Source organism: Salmo trutta, chromosome 14 (assembly GCF_901001165.1).
Source record: "Salmo trutta chromosome 14, fSalTru1.1, whole genome shotgun sequence".
In the NCBI taxonomy this organism is placed as follows: domain Eukaryota; kingdom Metazoa; phylum Chordata; class Actinopteri; order Salmoniformes; family Salmonidae; genus Salmo; species Salmo trutta.
The window spans coordinates 71040498-71065467 of NC_042970.1; the positions used below are offsets into that span (position 1 = coordinate 71040498).

The 24970-nt window shown below is 42.0% G+C and overlaps 1 protein-coding gene across 4 annotated transcripts in view; it reads left to right on the top strand.

Moving 5' to 3' along the window:
• LOC115147247 (metal transporter CNNM2-like) overlaps positions 1-24744 on the top strand; it is a 53375-nt gene extending 28631 nt beyond the window's left edge. Inside the window, exons 2-8 of one of the 4 annotated variants that reach the window (XM_029689382.1) lie at positions 13319-13462; positions 13853-13990; positions 15429-15598; positions 18274-18367; positions 18878-18937; positions 20941-21119; positions 24452-24744. In XM_029689382.1, coding sequence (XP_029545242.1) covers positions 13319-13462; positions 13853-13990; positions 15429-15598; positions 18274-18367; positions 18878-18937; positions 20941-21119; positions 24452-24706 — 1040 coding nt within the window. In that variant the 3' untranslated portion in view covers positions 24707-24744. Of the gene's footprint in view, positions 1-13318; positions 13467-13852; positions 13991-15428; positions 15599-18273; positions 18368-18877; positions 18938-19031; positions 19095-20940; positions 21120-24451 lie in introns of those variants that run through there. The other 3 variants (XM_029689381.1, XM_029689383.1, XM_029689384.1) reach the window with 3 other exon arrangements.
• The last annotated feature ends 226 nt before the right edge of the window (positions 24745-24970 follow it).

A 24970-nucleotide genomic window follows, 5' to 3' on the forward strand; every position in this document is an offset into this window, starting at 1 on the left:
TTCCTATAGTAGGCCTATCTTAACAGGCTACATCCTGACAAAATACACCATATGAGTGGCCTGCTAATGGACCTTTCTTGTGCTTCTAAACTACAGGTGTCAAACTCATTCCACGAAGGGCCGAGTGTCTGTGGGTTTTTGCTCCACCCTTCTACTTGATTGCTGAATTAAGGTCACTGAGTAGTCAGGAACTCCCCTCACCTGGTTGTCTAGGTCTGAATTGAATAGAAAAAACAAAAACCAGCAGACGCTGGTCCCTCCATGGAATGAGTTTGACACCCCTGTTCTAAACTGTTGATAATAGATTCAAACTGATCCAAATGGTTGCATATTCAGGCCTATAGGCTGTAGGCAGTTATTTTGGCATGAAACAAAACAGGACGTTTGAGCGGTCACTAGCCTACATCACTGCAGTTTACAGCCTATAGAACAATAATTGTATACTCACTTCATAACAATAATACATTCCTCATTGCACTGTGTAGTTGTAGCCCAGGTGTGATAATGATCTTGTCTGGAAACGTAGGCCTAGGCCAAATCAATAGTGAAGCTTTGCGTACCCCGGTACCACAGAGCTCAGCCTGGAGGAACACACAGATCTGACATTTCATAATCTGTTAACCTTTTTTCTTGCATCCTGACAGGTAAATATTTAGCCTCTATCCCTAATATTTAGCTAATGAATGGCCTAATATCTAGCTAATATTTAGCTTAATTACTTGGGCTACACATCACTAGCCTCTCCCCTTCCAGCTGAGCGGCAGGTAGCCTAGTGGTTAAGAGCGTTGGGCCAGTAACTGAAAGGTCGCTAGTTCTGAGCCGACTAGGTGAAAAATCTGTCGATGTGCCCTTGCGCAAAGCGCTTAACCCTAATTGCTCCTGTATGTCGCTCTGGATAAGAGCGTCTGCTAAATAACTAAAACGTTCCTTTGCACTATAGGCAACAAAAGCTATAGGACATTCATATTTTATCTATTTTTTTTACAAAGCCTAATAGCCTATTCGGGGAAGGAAGCAGGCTTGCTTTTACTAATTGCTGAATGTAAAACAGGCCTACAGGATAGAAAATCAATTTCTCGGAGAGTTGAGGAGAGAAAGTGTGTTGGTGTGACTACTTTTGGCCGATTATGATAACATCGTTGCACCGATGCATTTTAAATGGTTGCACTGGACAGACAGAGAGATGAGCAGAGTGAAAAAGAAGACGCAAAGGAATTGACAACCATTAGAAAAATGGAAATCACTTGCAAACCACTTGAGCAACGAGGCAATGACATGCTGTAAAATATGTGCAGGCTAAACATTGTTTGTTGTAGAATTGCTACATTTAAATAAGAGTTACTATATTATTTTTCATTAGGCCTACGTGTACATTGAAGTGTTATTTGTAGTTGTCACTATGACAGTGAACACACCCTGAAAAGACTGAATGGTCTTGTGTTACCACCTTATTGATAGGCCTACAGCGTGCAGTAGGATGCGTTGATCAGTTGATTGACAGGTGTAAGACTGTAGTGCGATAAACTATCCTCTGGTGTGGATGCTCACCAACATTGTTATAGTTATGTAGCCTATAATTTATCGTTATAGATATTGGCTTAGTGGATGGCCCTTAACTCTAACAACACAACTAACATAATTATCCCAACAGAACTACCTGTAGGTATAGCTAACGTTAGTGAACTTGAATTAAATAAATATAAATATAAAAATACATTTATACTTGTTTACTTTACTTTTATGCTCGATAAATGAACTCCTTTGAATAAGTAAAGCGGAAGTGGAATCCATCACTTCCGTTGTTTGGCTCATAGAAACTTTTACACTGTCATAACCTGCTTTATCATGTAAGGTTTTTGGTTACATTGGACCAACACTAGCATTTATTGTCTAATTTACTGAAGCATTAGACCATACAGGTACAGTAACGTAAACCCTTGAAGGACATTGGAAGTTGATAAGAGCTTCTTGCTGAATGTCCTCTTTACTTCAAATGATTTTCATGAAAAGTGTGGAGACATCCTCAAGGGAAATATCAAATAGGATTTCCTCTTCATCCTAGTGGTGAAATATGTGTCTCTTTCTACCCTTACACCCAATCGAACTAGCTTAAACCTGGTATTGTCACGTCCTGACCATAGAAAGCTTTTATTTTCTATGGTAGAGTAGGTCAGGGCGTGACAGGGGGTTTTGTCTAGTTTATTTTTTTCTATGTTGGTTCTAGTTTATTTTTTCTATGTTGGGGTTTTTGTCTAGTTTATGTATTTCTATGTGGAGTTCTAGTTTCTGTATTTCTATGTTGTTGTTTTTTGGGATGATCTCCAATTAGAGGCAGCTGGTCATCGTTGTCTCTAATTGGGGATCATATTTAAGTTGTTGTTTTTCCCACTAGGTTTTTTTGGAGATTATTTGAGTTAGTGTATGTTGCACCTCTTCGTCACGGTTTGTTGTTTTGTTTATTAGTTTATTTGTATGTCTTGCATAGTTTCACAGTTAAAATAAAATGTGGAACGATACACACGCTGCGCCTTGGTCTCCTTCGTACGACAATCGTGACAGGTATAAACACATACAACAGCATGAACATGTTTTTCTCTAATATATTTCATCGGTACCTAATGGAGCTGGAGGAGATGGCTGCCGTTTTACGGTCCCCTAACCAATTGTGCTATTGTGTGTGTTTTTTCGCATTATTTTGTACATAATGTTTCTGCCGCTCTTATTACCGAAAAGAGCTTCTAGATATCAGGACAGCGATAACTCACCTCATACTGGAAGAATACTTTTTTTCTTTAACGAGTCGGATGCAAAGGATTTACTCCAGACACCCGACAAGGTCCTCATCCCCGTCATTCGCAGGAGAAAGAAATTGAGATATCGGGGACGTAGGTCTGGGTGCCTTGTAAGGATCCGACGGCGAGTGGGTAATCTGCCTTTACCATCAATCCTATTAGCCAACGTACAATCACTGGATAATAAAATAGATTAACTATGAGCACTTATATCGTACCAACGGGACATTAAAAACTGTAGTATCTTATGTTTTGCCGAGTCGTGGCTGAACGACGACATGAATAACATACACTGGCGGGTTTTACACTTTTTCGGCAGGATAGAACAGCGGCCTCTGGTAAGACAAGGGGTGGCGGTCTATGTATATTTGTAAACAACAGCTGGTGCACAAAATCTAAGGAAGTCTCAAGGTTTTGCTCGCCTGAGGTAGAGTATCTCATGATAAGCTGTAGACCACACTATTTACCAAGAGAGTGTTCATCTATATTCTTCGTAGCTGTCTATTTACCACCACAAACCGATGCTGGCACTAAGACCACACTTAATGAGCTGTATACGGCCATAAGCAAACCGCTCATCCAGAGGCCGGCGCTCCTAGTGGCCGGGGACTTTAATGCAGGGAAACTTAAATCCGTTTTACCTCATTTCTACCAGCATGTTAAATGTGCAACCAGCGGGAAAAAAACTCTAGACCACATTCACTCCCCCCTCTTTTATGCTGCTGCTACTCTCTGTTTATTATCTATGCATAGTCACTTTAACTCTACCTACATGTACATATTACCTCAATTATCTCGACTAACCGGTACCCCCACACATTGACTCAGTACCGGTGCCCCCTGTATAAAGCCTCGCTATTGTTATTTTACTGCTGCTCTTTAATTATTTGTTACTGTTATTTTTTTTAAATTTTTTTTACTGTCCAAATACATGTGGAGGGGAGAGTATATGACCATACATATACACTCCCCTCCATATATTTACTGGTGGTGGCTTGTAACTTATAGGGTCTTTGTTTAAGTCACAGGACTTATGGAGTCAGTCATTATAATGCTTGACCCTAACTAAGCTAGCCTGGTCCCAGATCTGTTTGTGCTGTATAGCACAATGGCCATAGCAGTTGGCAAGACGTCACAACCAGATCTGGGATCAGTCTATAACTGAAAATACTGAAATTGTTAGGGGTGACAACAACCTTTTTAACCCTTGCCACTTAGGAACGTAGCCCTTTCCTGCAGTCAAATGACTAGTGACCTACCTCATTGGTGGAACATTATTCATATTCTTCATAATTTAATCGTTAATAAACATTATAAAACAAAAGCTCTGAAAATCTGGTGTCTCTATGTCAAACAGTGTTGTTATATTTCAGTCTTCTGTGATGTATATAAAGTGTAATATTGGGATGCAAACTCTAAATGTAATACATTTCAATTGTATATCTGACATGGTACAGGTGTCTTCTGTTTTTAAGCCTATAACCATGTGTGTGAGGTGTAGACTTTTGTCTCAAAGTAGATTTTTTTAAGACTAACAAGAAACACTCTGTGTGACCCTGATTTAGCCCACTGCAGTAAAAGGTTAAAGGGGTATGAAGGAGTGTGTGTGTGTGTGTGTGTGTGTGTGTGTGTGTGTGTGTGTGTGTGTGTGTGTGTGTGTGTGTGTGTGTGTGTGTGTGTGTGTGTGTGTGTGTGTGTGTGTGTGAACATGCATGCATGGTCATATACACTCCCCTCCATATGTATTTGGACAGTGAAGCATTTTTATTTTTATTTGGCTCTATACAAAATGTCACCTTTTGAGGGTATGTTCATACATATCTGTTTTAACATTTAGAAATTAAAGCACTTTATGTATCTAGTCCCCCCATTTGAAGAAGTCATAAATATTGTGACAAATTCACTTACAGTGTATTAAAGTAGTCAAAAGTTTAGTATTTGGTCCCATATTCTTAGCACTAAATGACTACATCAAGCTTGTGACTACAAATTTGTTGGATGCTTTTGAAGCTTGTTTTGGTTGTATTTCAGATTATATTTTGCCCAATAGGAACGAAATTATGACTAATGTATTCTGTCATTTTGGAGTCACTTTTATTGTAAGTAAGAAAATAAGGTGTTTCTTATCATGATTACGGATAATCATCAATGAACCGTGAATAATGATGAGTGAGATGGAACATAGATTATCCCCTCCAAAATGCTAATCTCCCCAGTTATTGGTAATAGTGAGAGGTTTGCATGCAGGGTTTTTTCTGAATAAAAAAGAGGCTTAGGTGGTGGGTATGGCAGGGGGCGTGGCAGGGGGTGCGGTCGGCCCAATGGCACGGCTGAATTTCAGAGAAAATTTTTGTGGCCCCCATCTTGTCGGTGTAGAGAAACATTTGCATTTTTAAGCCAATTTCCTGCAATTCTACATATTTATCTTTGGAGCTGAGAGAAATGTTAGCAGTTTTAAAGCAAATTTCCTGCCATTCTATGCATTCTGGCATGACTTATGCTGTGTTCTTTTGCTTAAACATAATAACAAAATCCATACTGCTAAATTCATTGTTTTTGGAATTTTCAATTCTTCCTGACTGTCTAGCTTTTATTCCTGGTGAATGTTAGTTCTCAAAGATTATACTATTTGGTAACAATTTACTTTTACTATTATTACACATCTATAAGCATTCATGAACGTGTTATAACAGGTCCCAACCGCATCAATGAAAAATATTGAAATATAACCATAGCATATCTATAGCGCATTCATGTCATGCAATGCAAGAGCTCATATTTAGGTATCTTAATAGATGCATCATTACAATTACAGCGTAGTGTCATCTTTATGGCTGTTCTCAAAAGTGTGCTTCTGCCATACCAGCGTTAGTGAACATGCTAAAAGTCCAAACCACATTTGGAAAAGTATGCTGATATATAGCCTGCACCAGCCCCATTTCCCCCACGGGCCGGTAAAGGCCCATGACTTACCTTCTGCTTCTTCTTCTCACTGAGGTCAATGGCGCTTGAAGATCAGGGTAAATTTTATGCATCAAGTCGTGTAGTTGAGGGTCATAACTCTTTCGTAACTCATTAACAGTCCTTCATCACATTAAGTTGGTGTCTATTTATGAATTCATACATGGACACTTCATGTGTGCGTTATAGACCAGTATTACCGACTTAATTGTGACGTGGAGGAGGACTGTTAATGAGTTACGAAAGAGTTATGACCCTCAACTACACCATTTGATCCGTGAAATATCCCCTGCGGATTCAACCCTGTGGTGATCTTCATGCACCATTGACCTCTGAGAAGAAGAAGCAGAAGGTAAGTCACGGGCCTGTACCGGCCATTGGCCTCTACCAATGAGGCCAATGGTGACTTTAAAACAGTTACAGAGTTTAATGGCTGTGATAGGGGAAAACTGAGGTTGGATCAACAATATTGTAGTTACTCCACAATACTAACCTAACTGACAGAGTGAAAAGAAGGAAGAATAAAAAATATTCCAAAACATGCATCCTGTTTGCATCAAGGCACTAAAGTAAAGTAATACTAAAAAATGTGGCAAAGCAATTCACTTTTTGTCCAAAATACAAAGTGTTATGTCTGGGGCAAATCCAATACAACACATTATTGAGTACCACTCTCCATATTTACAAGCATAGTGGTGGCTGCATCATGTTATGGGTATGCTTGTAATCATTAAGGACTGGGGAGTTTTTCAGGATAAAAACTCTACTGAATGGAGCTAAGCACAGACAAAATCTTAAAGGAAAACCTGCTTCAGTCTACTTTCCATCAGACACTGGAAGATGAATTCACTTTTCAGCAGGACAATAACCTAAAACACAAGGCTACACTGGAGTTGCTTATCAACAGTGGCCGAGTTACAGTTTTGACTTAAATCTGCTTGAAAATCTAAGGTAAGACTTAAAAATGGTTGTTTAGCAATGATCAACAACAATTTGACAGAGCTTGAAGAAATTTGAAAAGAATAATGGGCAAAATGTTGCACAATCCAGGTGTGGAAAACTCTTAGAGACTTACCCAGAAAGACTCACAGCTGTAATTGCTGCCAAAGGTGATGCTGCTAACATGTGTGAATACTTATGTCAATGAGATATTTCTGTATTTCATTTTCAATAAAATGCAAAGATTTCTAAAAACATGTTTTCACTTTGTCATTATGGGGGTAATGTGTGTAGATGGGTGACAAAAAAAAAGCTATTGAACCCATGTTGAATTCAGGCTGTAACACAACAAAATGTGGAATAAGTCAAGGGGTGTGAATACTTTCTGAACTTGTATGAATACACCCTCAAATAAAAGGTGACGTTCTATACTGTCGCCTCATATGAAACATTTGATCTCAAATCCCAAAATGCAGGTGTACAGATATACAATTTTAAATTGTAGCTTCACTGTCCAAATACATATGGAGGGGAGTGTATGTGTATACCACAGGAGGCTGGTGAGGGGAGGACTGCTCATAATCATGTCTGTAACGGAGCAGAAGGGAACCATGTGTTTGATGTACAGTATTTGATACCATTCCACTAATTCCGCCCCAGTCATTACCACAAGCCCGTTCTCCCCAATTAAGGTGCCACCAACATCCTGTGGTATATAGGTGTATGTGCGTGCGTATCTCTGTCTCTGCCCCTCTCTGTGTGTGCGTGCGTATCTCTCTGTCTCTGTCTCTGTCCCTCTGTGTGTGTGTGTCTCTCTCTGTCTCTATCTCTGTCCCTCTCTGTGTGTGTGTGTGTGTCTCTCTCTGTCTCTGTCACTATCCCTCTCTGTGCTGTGTGTGTGTCTCTCTCTCTGTTTCTGTCTCTATTCCTCACCGTGCTGTGTGTGTGTCTTTCTGTTTCTGTCTCTATCCCTCAACGTGCTGTGTGTGTGTGTGTGTCTCTCTGTCTCTCTGTCTCTGTCCCTCTCTGTGCTGTGTGTGTGTGTGTGTGTGTGTGTCTTTCTGTCTCTGTCCCTCTATGTGCTGTGTGTGTGGCTTACTTGAGGGCTGTTGTCACCTTAAACCTGGCCTAACTTGATCTATCTGGTTTACAGGGGTTATATTGGTGTGTTGTGTTAGAAAGGCATGGTTAATACTGCAGTGGGCTAAATCAGGGTCACACAGAGTGTTTCTTGGTAGTCTTAAACAAATCTACTTTTAGACAAAAGTAGACACCTCACACACATGTTTATGGGCTTAAAAACAGAAGACCTTGTCAGATATAGAATTGAAATTATTACATTTTGAGTTTGCATCCCAATATTACACTTTATACACATCAAAGAAGACTGAAATATACTGAACAAAAATATAAACACAACATTCAACGATTTTTCTGAGTTGCAGTTTATATAAGTAAATCAGTTAATTGAAATAAATTAATTAGGCCCTAATCTATGGATTTCACATTCAGGGCAGGGGCGCAGCCATGGGTGGGCCTGGGAGGGCATAGGCCCACCCACTTGGGAGCCAGGCACAACCAATCAGAATGAGTTTTTCCCCATTAAAGGGCTTTATAACAGACAGAAATACTCCTTAGTTTCGTCAGCTGTCTGGGTGGCTGGTATGTCTGGGTGGCTGTTATCAGACGATCCCGCAGGTGAAGAAGCCAGATGTTGAGGTCCTGGGCTAGTGTGGTTACACGTGGTCTGCGGTTATGAGCTGGTTAGGCTTACTGCCAAATTCTCTAAAACGATGTTGGAGGCGGCTTATGGTAGAGAAATTAACATTAAATGCTCTGGCAACAGCTTTGGTGGACATTCCTGCAGTCAGCATGCCATTTGCACACTCCCTCAAAACTTGAGGAATCTGTGGCATGGCGTTCTGTGGCAAAACTGCACATTTTAGAGTGGCCTTTTATTTTCCCCAGCACAAGGTGCACCTGTGTAATGATCATGCTGTTTAATCAGGTTCTTGATATGCCACACCTGTCAAGTGGATGGATTATCTTGTTAAAGGAGAAATGCTCACTAACAGGGATGGAAATACATTTGTGCACAATATTTGAAAGAAATAAGCTTTTTGTGCGTATGGAACATTTCTGCAATTTTTATGAAACATGGGACCAACACTTTACATGTTGCTTTTATATTTTTGTTCAGTATATAACACAACTGTTTGACATAGAAACACCATATTTTCAGCTTTTTTAAATTTTTCTAATGAAGAAAAATATTAATAGTATTCCACAAGGAGGTTAGTAGGTCATTTGACTGCAGGAAAGGGCTACGATAACACACATTCCAGGGTTGGTTTCTACTCGACCTGCAACACCTGTGTATTTGGAGTGCTTTCCCTCTGATCAACATGGAGCCGTTCTGTTTTCCAACTACCTCAGGTGCTCAGAGTAACACAGTGTAGAGTGGTTGTTGCTGAAGTACTCGACTGGATCCATTTACCCCATTGAGGGACCAGAGTGAGAGAGGGAGAGAGAGAGAGTCCTTAGTATTTAAACTATGCCCTATCTGCATCTAAACGACCCCACAAGCTCCAAGACAATCTGATCACACAGTAGTGGCTTCGGTCAGTGAGAATATCACCCGGGAGGGCGGGAACGGAAACTTCATTTTCTGGGCTAATATTAGCCCGGGCCGGGCCTCCTCTGGAAAATTCCTTTTAAATGATCACTCACTGAGAAAAGGCAAAGAATTTGTTTAGCGTTTTGGTTGACAGTATTTTGCATGGAGGGGTTTTTGCAGACAGTGGCTGTGTAGTAGAGGGTCCTGGGAAAGCAGATGTGGGTGAAGGTTTCTTTCCATCAGATGACCAATGGAATGATTGTTAATGCTGTGTGCCAGACAGTAGAACTTTGTTTCTTATTTTATACTGATTGATACAGATCAATACAGTCACGTTATAGGCCAAGAGCTTGATATCATGTCATGGTACAGCATCACAGTAGGCTACTGTTACTACTGTGTTACTAGTATTACCATCGCACTGTTAATACTGTATTACTAGTGTTACTATGTTACTGTTACTGCTGTATTACTAGTGTTACTATGTTACTGTTACTAGTGTTACCATCTCACTGTTACTACTGTATTTCTAGTGTTACCATCTCACTGTTACTACTGTATTACTAGTGTTACTATGTTACTGTTACTGCTGTATTACTATGTTACCATCTCACTGTTACTACTGTATTACTAGTGTTACCATCTCACTGTTACTACTGTATTACTAGTGTTACCATCTCACTGTTACTACTGTATTACTAGTGTTACCATCTCACTGTTACTACTGTATTACTAGTGTTACTATGTTACTGTTACTACTGTGTTACTAGTATTACCATCGCACTGTTAATACTGTATTACTAGTGTTACTATGTTACTGTTACTGCTGTATTACTAGTGTTACTATGTTACTGTTACTAGTGTTACCATCTCACTGTTACTACTGTATTTCTAGTGTTACCATCTCACTGTTACTACTGTATTACTAGTGTTACTATGTTACTGTTACTGCTGTATTACTATGTTACCATCTCACTGTTACTACTGTATTACTAGTGTTACCATCTCACTGTTACTACTGTATTACTAGTGTTACCATCTCACTGTTACTACTGTATTACTAGTGTTACCATCTCACTGTTACTACTGTATTACTAGTGTTACCATCTCCCTGTTACTACTGTATTACTAGTGTTACCATCTCACTGTTACTACTGTATTACTAGTGTTACCATCTCACTGTTACTACTGTATTACTAGTGTTACTATGTTACTGTTACTACTGTATTACTAGTGTTACCATCTCACTGTTACTACTGTATTACTAGTGTTACCATCTCACTGTTACTACTGTATTACTAGTGTTACCATCTCACTGTTACTACTGTATTACTAGTGTTACTATGTTACTGTTACTACTGTATTACTAGTGTTACCATCTCACTGTTACTACTGTATTACTAGTGTTACTATGTTACTGTTACTACTGTATTACTAGTGTTACCATCTCACTGTTACTACTGTATTACTAGTGTTACTATGTTACTGTTACTGCTGTATTACTAGTGTTACTATGTTACTGTTACTACTGTATTACTAGTGTTACCATCTCACTGTTACTACTGTATTACTAGTGTTACTATGTTACTGTTACTACTGTATTACTAGTGTTACCATCTCACTGTTACTACTGTATTACTAGTGTTACTATGTTACTGTTACTGCTGTATTACTAGTGTTACCATCTCACTGTTACTACTGTATTACTAGTGTTACCATCTCCCTGTTACTACTGTATTACTAGTGTTACTATGTTACTGTTACTGCTGTATTACTAGTGTTACCATCTCACTGTTACTACTGTATTACTAGTGTTACTATGTTACTGTTACTGCTGTATTACTAGTGTTACCATCTCACTGTTACTACTGTATTACTAGTGTTACTATCTCACTGTTACTACTGTATTACTAGTGTTACTATCTCACTGTTACTACTGTATTACTAGTGTTACTATCTCACTGTTACTACTGTATTACTAGTGTTACTATCTCACTGTTACTACTGTGTTACTAGTGTTACTAACTCACTCACTGTTACTTTCTGCAAGCTTTTATTAAGTTGCAAACCTCAAAGCATATACCCAGTATGTTCATACATATTATATGGTAAAATAAACTAAAACAATTAACTGTTTGTCATTTGCATAAGTATTCAGACCCTTTGCTCAGTACTTTGTTGAAGCACCTTTGGCAGCGATTTAAGCCTTGAGGCTTCTTAGGTATGATACTACAAGCTTGGCATACCTGTATTTGGGGAGTTTCTCTCATTCTTCTCTGCAGATCCTCTCTAACTCTGTCAGGCTGGATGGGGAGTGTCACTGCATAGCTATTTTCAGGTCTCTCCAGAGATATTCGATCGGGCCCAAGTCCGGGCTCTGGCTGGGCCACTCAAGGACATTCAGAGACTTGTCCCGAAGCCATTCCTGTGTTCTCTTGGCTGTGTGCTTAGGGTCGTTGTCCTGTTGGAAGGTGAACCTTTGCCCCAGTCTGAGCAGGTTTTCATCAAGGAGCTCTCTGTACTTTGCTCTGTTCATCTTTGCCTCGATCTTGACTAGTCTCCCAGTCTCTGCCGCTGAAAAACCATCCCCACAGCATGGTGCTGACACCACCATGCTTCACCGTAGAGATGGTACCAGGTTTCCTCCATACATGACGCTTGGCATTCAGGCCAAATAGTTCAATCTTGCTTTCATCAGACCAGAGAATCTTGTCTCTCATGGTCTGGGAGTCCTTTAGGTGCCTTTTGGCAAACTCCAAGTGGGCTGTCATGTGCCTTTTACTGAGGATTGGCTTCTGTCTGGCCACTCTACCATTAAGGCCTGATTGGTGGAGTGCTACAGAGATGGTTGTCCTTCTGGAAGGTTCTCCCATCCCCACAGAGGAACTCTGGAGCTCTGTCAGAGTGACCATCGGGTTCTTGGTCACCTCCCTGACCAAGGCCCTTCTCCCCTGATTGCTCAGTTTGGCCAGGTGACCAGCTCTAGTAAGAGTCTTGGTGGTTCCAAACTTCTTCCATTTAAGAATGATGGAGGCCACTGTGTTCTTGGGAACCTTCAATGCTGCAGGACATTTTTGGTACCCTTCCCCAGATCTGTGCCTCAACACAATCCTGTCTCTGAGCTCTATGGACAATTCCTTCGACCTCATGGCTTGGTTTTTGCTCTGACATACACGGTCAACTGATGTGTGCCTTTCCAAATCATGTCCAATCAATTTAATTTACCACAGGAGGAAACTCCAATCAAGTTGTAGAAACATTTAAAGGATGATCAATGGAAACAGGATGCTCAATTTTGAGTCTCATAGCAAAGGGCCTGAATACTTATATAAATTAGTTATTTCTGTTATTTTTGTTATTTTACATTTTTTGCAAAAATGACTAAAAACCTGTTTTCGCTTTGTCATTATGGGGTATTGGGTGTACATTGATGAGGGGAAAAAAATATTTAATACATTTTATAATAAGGCTGTAACTAACAAAATGTGTAAAGATGAAGGGGTCTGAATATTTTCAGAATGCACTGTATTTGCCCTGATGAAATATCACAGATGTGAAATACTGTATTGATGTATGCTTTATTACTTTATGCAATGTATCATTAAGCAATAAGGCCTGGGGAGGTGTGTTATGTTGTCAAAATACCACGGCTAAGGGCTGTTCTTTTGCACGACGGAACACAGAGTACCTGGATACAGTACGCGGAATACTGGCCATATACTACACACCTATTTTTTGTCATATTTTCAGCCAATCAGCATTCAGGCCTCGAACCACCCGGTTTATAGTTAGTGATATATTCATGAACAGAGAGTACTTGACCTCTATCCACTGAGTGTTCAAAAAGACCACAGAGTTCATAAGTTGACCTTTATAGCGTTGGACACAGAGGCTCTTGCTGCACTTTACCACTATGACCCAAACTTTACAACCTCTTAAATGTGTGTTCTATCTCTCTATCTCTCTCTATCTCTGTCTCTCTATCTCTCCTTCTGTGTGTGTGTGTTAGGTAAATCCCACCTGGCCATAGTTCAGAGGGTGAACAATGAGGGTGAGGGGGACCCCTTCTACGAGGTCCTGGGCATCGTCACCCTGGAGGACATAATCGAGGAAATCATCAAGTCAGAGATCCTGGACGAGACAGACTTGTACAGTAGGTGCCCAAACTATTTACTTTACGCATATTTTACTGAAATGAAGTGGTATCAATGTTTTCATTTTGAGTAACTTGAACCTGTTACCAGACTAGTAGCACTTTATTATCTGCTGTAATGTAACGTTCTACCGCAAAGGTTTAGCTTCCAGGCAATTTACATCGTTTTATTGTTATGTTCAGTAATGTTTCAACGGCAACTCTGTTTCCCCCATTTTTTTTATTTTAAATTGTACATGCGTTGTCCATAAGGAAAGAATATATTTGCCTGAAAATAAATTCCTTTGAGTAACTAAAGTTTATTCACCCTTGTACCTAGGAAATGCACTATCAGAGTCAGCTTACAATTTCTCCCTTTTCATCCCATTCCCCAATTCTTTCTCCCCTCAGCTGACAACAAAACGAAGAAGAAAATCACCCATCGTGAGCGGAAGCAGGATTTCTCAGCCTTCAAGCCCAACGACAGTGAAATGAAGGTTAAAATATCACCTCAGCTTCTGCTGGCAACCCTGCGTTACCTAGCAACAGGCAAGTGTGCACACTGCGTTGCTGCTTGACTTCCCCCAGTGTGCCCTCAGAACCCTGACTGTGGAACGTGTGTGTGTGTGTGTGTGTGTGTGGAGAGGGCGAGAGTGTGTGTTTGTGTGTGTGTTTGCGACAAGTGAATGTGTGTGTGTGTGTGTGTGTGTGTGTGTGTGTGTGTGTGTGTGTGTGTGTGTGTGTGTGTGTGTGTGTGTGTGGCGAGAGTGTGTGTTTGAGACGAGAATGTGTGTGTGTGTGTGTGTGTGTGTGTGTGTGTGTGTGTGTGTGTGTGTGTGTGTGTGTGTGTGTGTGTGTGTGTGTGTGTGTGTGTGTGTGTGTGTGTGATGTACACGTGGGTGATTGTCTGAGAGGAGAGGAGACACTAGGCCTCTGGGGAGCGCGGCATGGGATGTCTGCACAGACTTTATATGGCTCAGTCTGAAAACATGGCCGACTATTTGTTGTGTGTCATGTTCTCAGCGGTTGGGAGACTGTAGCATTTAGCTTGGAACACATATCACAATTTGGTTACACTACTTTCACGATGACATCACTTTCAACAGTTTGGCTGATTGTTGGGGTTCTCCCAGAAAGCATGTCTACATGTCTGCATGTCTGCATGCCAGACCTGCATTCACATATGTTTGAAATTCTTCATTGAGATGTGCTTGATTGAGCTTGCCTCGGGCAATGGGTCAAATGGAATAGTCCCCAAAGTGCAAACCCCATCCCATCTGGCACTTCAGGCAGGCTAAAACAAACAGGCTCAAGCTCAAAGCAGAACATTAGATCCAGATCAATATATGGCTATGGTGCCAAGTGTTTAAAAGATTTGAAATACTATTAGAACAATCCCATGGAACGTACAACCAGAACCACCGTGGAATGTCCCAGCTAGCTACCAGTAGTAGAGCACAGGTGATTCAAATATGTTGCATTTGTAGGGGATTTGGTGAGAACTTTGACCTAGCGAGCTGCTAAGCATCGCTTAAAGCTGTGGCCCCGCTGGCCCCTCTAAAGGAACTTTGGCTATTAGCAGGGCCGGTCCCTACCGTAGTGTGGTGGAGCAAGCTGCCAACTGAGACATATCACCACACTCTGGTGTCAGGGGCACGATTGGTTAACCTTTTTTACCTTGACCAATGAGAATAATGATAGAGTATGGGGAGAATCAGGTTGAGCCTGTGTGCAATACGCGTGATTATAGTCAATTTACCGTAGATAAGGTGATAGTGAGGTGATATGGTAAATGCAAGAGAGTGTTTTTACATGGAATTCTATTGTTGACATGGTATTATAGGGTATTACATCACAACATCTTGTGTCGTACCACTGCATCATATTGTCTTGTACAATGTTGTATCTTACTGTATTGGTCAATTTGTTCTTAAATTATGTCTCTCTCCTTCTCTTTCTCTCTCTCTCCATCCTTCCCCCTCTCCAGAGGTGGAGTCGTTCGGGCCGGTGCAGATGTCAGAGAAGATCCTGCTGCGTCTGCTCAAACACCCCAACGTGATCCAGGAGCTGAAGTACGACGAGAAGAACAAGAGAGCACCGGAGCACTACCTCTTCCACAGGAACAAGCCTGTGGACTACTTCATACTCATCCTGCAGGTCAGTCCCGAGCCACGCCATTGGGCCAGGGGTTAGTACGGGGCCACGCTATTGGCCCAGAACCAGGAAGATAAAAACACTACAATCATTTAACTGTTGTTTTTGTCTTTCTTGCACTCACAAACACTGATTTTGCAGATAGCAGATATTTTACTTGCAGTGATTGTGATGCTGTATGTAGTTGTACAATGACAGCAATGACAAATGTAGAGCGGGGCCACGCTATCGAGCCAGGTCAGAAATGGGCCACGCTATCGGGGCCAGGTCAGAAATGGGCCACGCTATCGAGCCAGGTAAGAAATGGGCCACACTATCAGGCCAGATCAGAAATCGGCCACACTATCGGGCCAGGTCAGAAATGGGCCACACTATCGGGCCAGGTCAGTAATGGGCCACACTATCGGGCCAGGTCAGAAATGAGCCATGCTATTGTGCGACGGTCACTACACTCTTCAGCTGTGGTTACACCTTGCATTAACATGTAGTTGTCATCATCCGATCTAGATGGAGATTTGTTGCGTCTACACATGGTAGTAAAATGTGTCTGTTATCTGCCCACTACGTCCGTATTGTGACCAGATTCCCTGGTCCCTCCCTCGATGCAAAATGATCCAACCTGACTTGAACCTCCCCTTACGACACGAGCTGTATAAATCGACAGAAAACAGCTAACTTTTTATACTCATCATTACAGCCCAATACCTTGTCCAGCTCTGAATAAAATGGGCATTGGGTTTTCCCGTTCCCACTCCCACTCCAGTAGGCAGTTAGTTTCTAATGAAGACCATGATCTTAATTCTGGAGGAATTGTAGAGGTATCGTTGCCCATAATTACTACCTCAACGGGCCAGTGCGATTTATTTTTAGAGGACGGGACAACCGTGACATTGGACAAATTTCTAAGCTTTCGTGGTCAGGATTCGTTTACACTTCAAGGATATCCGTACAAGATGCGTCTTTGACTTCCTCCGGTAGTCAGGAAGGTCTAATCACAATCACTTCACAATGCGTCTTTTGATTGTCTACACCTGTCGACAAAGTGGGCACAATCAGAATGTTGACAAGATCAGGACAACGGAAGCATGTTAGAACCAGGTAGAAAAGAGGCTTTAGGGAAAAAAAGTGCTATCTAGAACCTAAGTGGTTCTTCGGCTGTCCCTATAGGAGAACCTATTTGTTTCCAGGTAGAACCCTTTTGACTTCCATGTAAAACCCTTTCCACAGAGGGTTCTACCTGAAACCAAAAATAGTTTGTCCCTGGAACCAAAAAGGGTTCTCATATGGGGATAGCTAAATAATCTTCTGGAACCCGTTTCCTAAGAGTGTAGGCCAGGAAGGGGATTGGCAGCTATTAAACAAAGCAAGGGGATTTTCCACGAGTTATAAACAAGAGTGAGATTTGCCTTCGAGTCAGGGTGGCAACATGAGGGTGATGCAAGTCGGAAGTGATGCTGCAAGTACCTGTTTTAAAGGCCCAGTGCAGTCAAAAAAGTGAATTCTCTGTATTTTATATATATTTCCGCACTATGAGGTTGGAATTATACAGTGAAATTGTGAAAATGATGATAATGCCCTTTTACTGTAAGCGCTGTTTGAAAAGACCGCCTAAAATTTCAGCCATTTTTGGTAGGATGGAGTTTTGACCTGACTGGTGACATCATCAGGCATTAAATTAGTTAATAGCCCAATAAGAACGAGAGATCCAAACCTCTCTGCCAATTAACAGCTAGTTTTGTTTTCCCCTCCCCACTCTGACCACTCCCAAACAGTCCAAGCTAAATTCTTGAGAAATTGCTCTTTGCTAAGAAGCTACTTTTGTTTCTTTTTGACCATTTTAATTGAAAACAATCACAGTAAGGTACTTAATTGTTAACAAGAAATGATTTGATATTGAGATAAAAACGTCTGCATTGGGTCTTTAATCTTTAAGAGGAAGTGTTACAGATGGATTGGCTGAAATGTTGCAGCATGCAAATAGGAAATGTACTTTGTGGACTTAAAAGCCCCAATGCAGACGTTTTTATATCAATATCAAATCATTTCTGGTTAACAATTATTAAGTACCATGCAGCAATAGTTTACCATTAAAATTGTAAAAAATAAACAAAAATAACTTATTTGCAAAAAAAAAGTTCTCAAGCAAGAATGTTTCTAGGACGGTATGGGAGTGGTCTGAGTGGGGAGGAGGAGGGCACCTGAAAACAAAAAACTAGCTGTTATTGGCAGAGAGGTTTGAACTCTCTTTGTTATTGGTCTATTAACTTATTTACCGCCTGGTGCTGTAACCAGGCAAGCTGAAACTCCACCCATGCTAAATCTGCTGATGAGATTATATTTTCAACCAGTAACTATCAGGAAATAACACTGATCACAGTTTCATCAGCTGTTGTACAATATGATACAAAACACAGGAAAACAGAACGCAATGGGCCTTTAAAAGAACGTGAAGTAGATAGTAATCTCACTGCGAAGGAGAGATTTGTCGGGAATATTGTTCGAGGTGTGAATTCTGAAATGTTACGTGGTTAAGTCAATGCCTCAACTATAATGCTGCTAAAACAAAAACACAGTGCATTTACTGTAGCTGATGATCCACCTCTATACCCTGCAGTACTTCTCAACTGATCTGAGTCTTCCTCATACTCTTACGGAAAATGTGTTGTGTTCCTCTGCAGGGGAAGGTGGAGGTGGAGGCAGGGAAGGAAGGGATGAAGTTTGAAGCAGGAGCGTTCTCCTCCTATGGGATGATGGCTCTCACCACCTCTCCAGGTAAGACTTCCTTGTATACCGACGTCTCAGTGGCTGTGTCTAAAATGACGTCCTATAAATATTCACTGCAGTACACAATACTGTTGTCCAGAACCCTACGTCCCTGTATAAAACTACTTTACAAAAATACTACATTGTAGCCTATAGGGACCTACCATGTATATATCAGATTTCCCCAATTCCCTACTACCCATCATCCATCGGCAGCTATTGAGACATGGGCTTGGTCCAGGATGACTGGTTTAGAAATGGTAAAGAAACAGTTTATCGGTAACCAAGTGAATTGACTCATATTGAAATAAGGTATGACACATTTTTTGTGACGCAGCCTCTGTATTTTCTCAGTTCATTCACAAACTTCCAGTCAGGCGCTAGTAGGATCTCAGAGACACCTGCTGGTGAGAGGGCAGAATTACACCCTCCTCATCAAAAGGTTGTCACTGGAGTTTGGTTTATGGAACATAGAGTACATGCTTATGAGATTATGTATTTTGTCATATTTTATCACAGACCCTCTTTCAATGTGCTTGGATGGCACGTTGGTTGTTTTTCAGGACACGGTGTACGACGGTAACGTTATACAATTATTTCATTTTGTGGGCTTTGGTGATGGATTTTTTTCCGTGTGTGTCTCCCCTCTCTGTCGTCCATCTCTCTTCGCCAGTCCCTCTCTCCCTGTCTCGTACCTTCGTTGTCAGTAGGGCTGAGTCCCTAGCAGGATCTCCAGGTATGGTAGTCCTCTCTTTCCTGTCTGCCTGCCTGTCTGTCAACCTGTCTGTCTGTCCGTCCACCCCCCCCATCCCTCTAATATAACTCTTCCATCCGTCTATCACCCATTGGGATGAGTGTACAATTCACCTAAGCCTGGATATTTACCAGTATTATAACTGCATGATGTGTTGTGGACATAGTAATGCATTCTGGTCCTGTTGCTCATGAGCTTAAATTCTTTGAGAGTGGAATTCCCTTGTGCCACATAGCAAGAATACTTTGAGCAGTGTTTGTTGCATGTTTGTGTATTAATATGCATTTCCTACTTACACTGTCCTTACATTTGCTTTGCATATTAATGTTGTTCTGCATGGACGTTTAACAAGGCAGGACTTAACTATCGTTTTGGACTCTGAAGGGTGTCTGTTACTGGGTGCTGTGCATGTGAAGCGTCCATTCCTCTGTGTGTGTGTGTCTGTGTGTGTGTGTGTGTCTCTCTCTCTCTCTCTCTCTCCTCTCTCTCTCTCTCTCTCTCTCTCTCTCTCTCTCTCTCTGTCTGTGTGTGTGTGTGTGTGTGTGTGTGTGTGTGTGTGTGTGTGTGTGTGTGTGCATGCGTGCGTGCGTGCGTGTGTGTGTGGTAACCAGTGCCATAACTCAGCCAGTGAATAGTGTAGTAGAGGCCCCCAGAGTGAGGCATAGCCGCCACTAGAGACAGGCTCCACCCCTTTAGTCCCTTAACCCTCTGACTCCATAAACAAGGCTATGAGTTACAGCCCCCCGCAGGGCCGCTGACTGCAAGCACACACACACATTCTGAAAACATACACACACACACACAGCTCAAGCCTCTGATCCACCCTATATTTACTAAATTCCCTCCTCCTTCTTTTCCCCCTTGTCCCACTCCACCCTCTTCCACTCCATCCCTCCATCCCCTACCGTCCCCCATCGGCCCCGAGAAAGTAGAGTACTAATCTCCCAGGGTTCACATGCCTGGGCCTTGGCCTACTGCGTGGGTCTGGGCCTACTGCCTGGGCCTTGGCCTACTGCGTGGGTCTGGGCCTACTGCCTGGGCCTTGGCCTACTGCGTGGGTCTGGGCCTACTGCGTGGGCCTGTGGACCACACTGCTTTATGCAGACATCCAAACTCAGGATTACATACATTCCAGCCAGAGTAGTAAGAATTAACGCCCCAGCTCTCTGGAAGCCCAAGTCTTTTCCACTTGGTTGTGTGGTTTTTCTCTCGTCTGCTTTTTAAGAAGTGGAAAACATAAGCTGAGTTTAATTAAAATAAAGAGAAAGTATTCGAATTTGAGAAGTGGGGGAAAAGCGGCATCACTCTAGACCACCGACTCAAAACCTGTGAAGCAAAGCCCACCCCCCCAATGGGAGGACTTAAAATATATATTAGATTTCCATACATTGCACCAAGGAATCTTGGCCTATATGTTACCTAATCATTCAATTAAAGAAATAGATTTTCATTCTGTGTAAATTCAGTAAATAGATGATGCACAATTAGGTTGTGTAGCTGTAGATTAGATGACAAACATACATCATACAACGCTATGGCTAGGTACAACGGTACAGATATAACTGATTGTGGATCCCATATACACTCTCTGTGTGACATGTTCTGTGGGTTCTGCTTTTATTCTGTTCTCAGATCAGGGCTGGGTTCAATTCCATTTCAATTCCTGGTCTCTTCAATGCTTTTCAATGAGGAAAAATGTAGAATTGGATATTGGAATTGGGTTAACTTTCTGAATCGACTGTTATAGACATGGAATCGACCCCCAACCCCAGATGTGTATTTGCTGTGAACAGAAGCCGAAACGTCTATTCTTCTCTATCCCGTGCAGAGAACAAGTCCCCCCCGCGGCCGTTTGGCCTGAACCACTCAGACTCCCTGAACCGGAGTGACCGCATCGATGCCATCACACCCACGCTGGGGAGCAGTAACAACCAGCTGAATGCCTTCCTACAGATATACATGCCAGACTACTCTGTCAGGGCTGTGTCTGACCTGCAGTACATCAAGGTGAGAGGATAGTCAGACAACACACACACAGACACGCATACACACACTACACACACATACACACACACTACAGATACAGTTGAAGTCGGAAGTTTACATAGACCTTAGCCAAATACTTTTAAACTCAGTTTTTCACAATTCCTGACATTTAATCCTAGTAAAAATTCCCTGTCTTGGGTCAGTTAGGATCACCACTTTATTTTAAGAATGTGAAATGTCAGAATAATAATAATAGAGAATGATTTATTTCAGCTTTTATTTATTTCATCACATTCCCAGTGGGTCAGAAGTTAACATACACTCAATTAGTATTTGGTAGCATTGCCTTTAAATTGTTTAACTTGGGTCAAACGTTTTGGGTAGCCTTCCACAAGCTTCCCACAATAAGTTGGCCCATTCCTCCTGACAGAGCTGGTGTAACTGAGTCAGGTTTGTAGGCCTCCTTGCTCGCACACACTTTTTTCAGTTCTCCCCACAAATGTTCTATAGGATTGAGGTCAGGGCTTTGTGACGGCCACTCCAATACCTTGACTTTGTTGTCCTTAAGCCATTTTGCCACAACTTTGGAAGTATGCTTGGGGTCATTGTCCATTTGGAAGACCCATTTGCAACCAAGCTTTAACGTCCTGACTGATGTCTTGAGATGTTGCTTCAATATATCCACATAGTTTCCCATCCTCATGATGCCATCTATTTCGTGAAGTGCACCAGGCCCTCCTGCCGCAAAGCACCCCCACAATATGATGCTGACCCCCCTGTGCTTCACGGTTGGGATGATGTTCTTCGGCTTGCAAGCCTCCCCCTTTTTCCTCCAAACATAACGATGGTCATTATGGCCAAACAGTTCTATTTTTGTTTCATCAGACCAGAGGACATTTCTCCAAAAAGTAAGATCTTTGTCCCCATGTGCAGTTGCAAACCGTAATCTGGCTTTTTTATCCCGGTTTTGGAGCAGTGGCTTCTTCCTTGCTGAGTGGCCTCTCAGGTTATGTCGATATAGGACTCGTTTTACTGTGGATATAGATACTTTTGTACCTGTTTCCTCCAGCATCTTCACAAGGTCCTTTCCTGTTGTTCTGGGATTGATTTGCACTTTTCACACCAACGTACGTTCATCTCTAGGAGACAGAACGCGTCTCCTTCCTGAACGGTATGACGACTGTGTGGTCCCATGGTGTTTATACTTGTGTACTATTGTTTGTACAGATGAACGTGGTACCTTTAGGCATTTGGAAATTGCTCCCAAGGATGACTTGTGGAGGTCTACAATTATTTTTCTGAGGTCATGGCTGATTTCTTTTGATTTTCCCATGATGTCAAGCAAAGAGGCACTGAGTTTGAAGGTAGGCCTTGAAATACATCCACAGGTACACCTCCAATTGACTCAAATGATGTCAGTTAGGCTATCAGAAGCTTCTAAAGCCATGCCATCATTTTCTGGAATTTTCCAAGCTGTTTAAAGGCACAGTCAACTTAGTTTACAGTATGTAAACTTCTGACACACTGGAATTGTGATACAGTGAATTATAAGTGAAATAATCTGTCTGTAAACAATTGTTGGAAAAATGACTTGTGTCATGCACAAAGTAGATGTCCTAAACTATAGTTTGTTAACAAGAAATGTGTGAAGTGGTTGAAAAATGAGTTTTAACGACTTCAATTGTAGACATGCCAGACTACACTGTTATGGCTTTCGGACCTGCAGTATATCAAGGAGAGTCTATACACACTTCTACACACACGTGTGCACTCACATACTGTACACACACACACAGACACACACATTTGTGACCAACCGCCTTGTTTCGGTCTTAATTAGAAAATGTTGTTTTTACATTGGATAAAAGCAGACACAGAGCTACAAAATGGTATATCATACGCTGCATTTGATGGGAAAGTAATTTTGCTTTGAAAGTTGATAAACTTGTAAACTCACTTTTGAGAAAATCGCCTTTGAATGTTTTGGTACCTACTGGAGAGCTCTTATTTGTCTACACCCATTCAGCACTCTTTTAAGCTTTAGCTCCACCATTCTCTTTATCTGAGCGTTTTGTCCTAACAACAGCAGTCAAGCACCCAAGCTAACTGGTTAACAGTTGTCGCAGTGACATTCTATTAAAATGGACACTTGCATAGTGGAGTCTTTTGTTAAGACATGTAGCTCGCTAGCTAGCTAAACAATGAACCATAATTCCAACTCATGCCGTTACTACCCTGCATGAATCTGCAGGTAGCTAACCAACCAGGTTCAACGTTAGCTAGCTAACATTAGGCTATAACTAGCCAAGCAAATGGCTCTGAGATACGAATAATACGATCATACACGTAACGTTAGGTAGTGAGCCAGCCAGCTAACGTTAGCTATCTAGCTAACAGTACACTTTAATTTGAAATGAAAACAACTGTCAAAATTAGAAATGTGTATTATCTGTAAATGTAGCTAGCTAAACTATCTTACCCATATACATCATGGTTGGACACTTCTCCCTGTCACAGATGCCATGGTTGCCCTTAGTTTGAAGATGTAATCCGGAGACCGATGTTTTCTCCATCTCCTTAGCTATCATACTCTAATTCCAATGATTTCAAAACTCGGTCCTCCAGAAAGTGGGGAGCATCACTTATGCAGTTCTACTAAGCAATATATATTTTTTAAAGCAGCGTTAGACAGGATTACCTACACACACTGACCAGCTCAAATAGACAGAAGCTACATGGCAGAACAATCCGAACTCATCTCCCGGCATGTCCAGCCCACTCATTATCTCAGCCAATCATGGCTAGAAAGGTTGCTAAACCAACTAAGCTCGCAATTTAACAATTGTATTTGTATTTACAGATGGCATACAAGTTTGTTATTAAGGCACATGAAAGTTCACATGTTCCAGAAGGCATTTCTTCCAACAAAAAAAAACGAATTTTGATGAATAAAAAAACGATTATGTTCAAATGTCTGTCCTGTGAAGTAGTGACCCGCGACATACGCCTAGTTTCCTGAAACGGGTCACATTTGGGTGTCGCTTGTATAACAGTGGAGGTTGAGGTTGAATTGGCTGACGTAGGATCTGTCCAAGTGGGAGGATGTAGATTATGAAAAAGAGGGGGCCTAGCATGGAGCCCAGAGGCACACCCTGTGTGACGTTAGTGAGATATATGTGTGCGGTTGGTGAAACATGATTGAAACCAGGAGAAAGTGGATAAGAATGTTCTATTGGAAATGCAGCTATGCTATCATTCAAGATGATCATCTGCCAGTTCAACTGATGCCCAGGGATGCTATTTAATATACTGTAGTATCATATAACCTGATATCATGCATCATCCTTCCGCAGGTGACCCGCCAGCAGTACCAGAACGCCCTGATGGCGTCGCGCATGGATAAGACGCCCCAGTCGATGGACAGCGAGTTCACCAAGATCGAATTGACTCTGACCACTGAGCTCCACGATGGTGGAGGGGGAGGCGTGCTGGAGACGCCAGCTATGGCCCACCATGAGACAGCCAGCCTGCTCAACCTCAACACACAGCCCCAGAACTGTCTGGCCCACAGGGTCAACCACACTGCGCACAATGAGGGACCCATCTAGCCCACGCTGGGGTGGTGGAGACAGAGGGAGTGGACGGAGGAGGGGTCTGGGGACAGGGGGAGAGGAGGGAGTATAGGTCTGGGGACAGGGGGAGAGGAGGGAGGATGGGTGTGGGGACAGGGGGAGAGGAGGGATGAGGGGTCTGGGGAGAGGGCGAGAGGAGTGAGGAGGGATGGTGTTAGTACCCTCTGGGCCAGGGCCTGGGCCTAATCCCCCGACATCCAAGGACCTCTAACCCCTACCCACCACCCCCTTATGGATTGA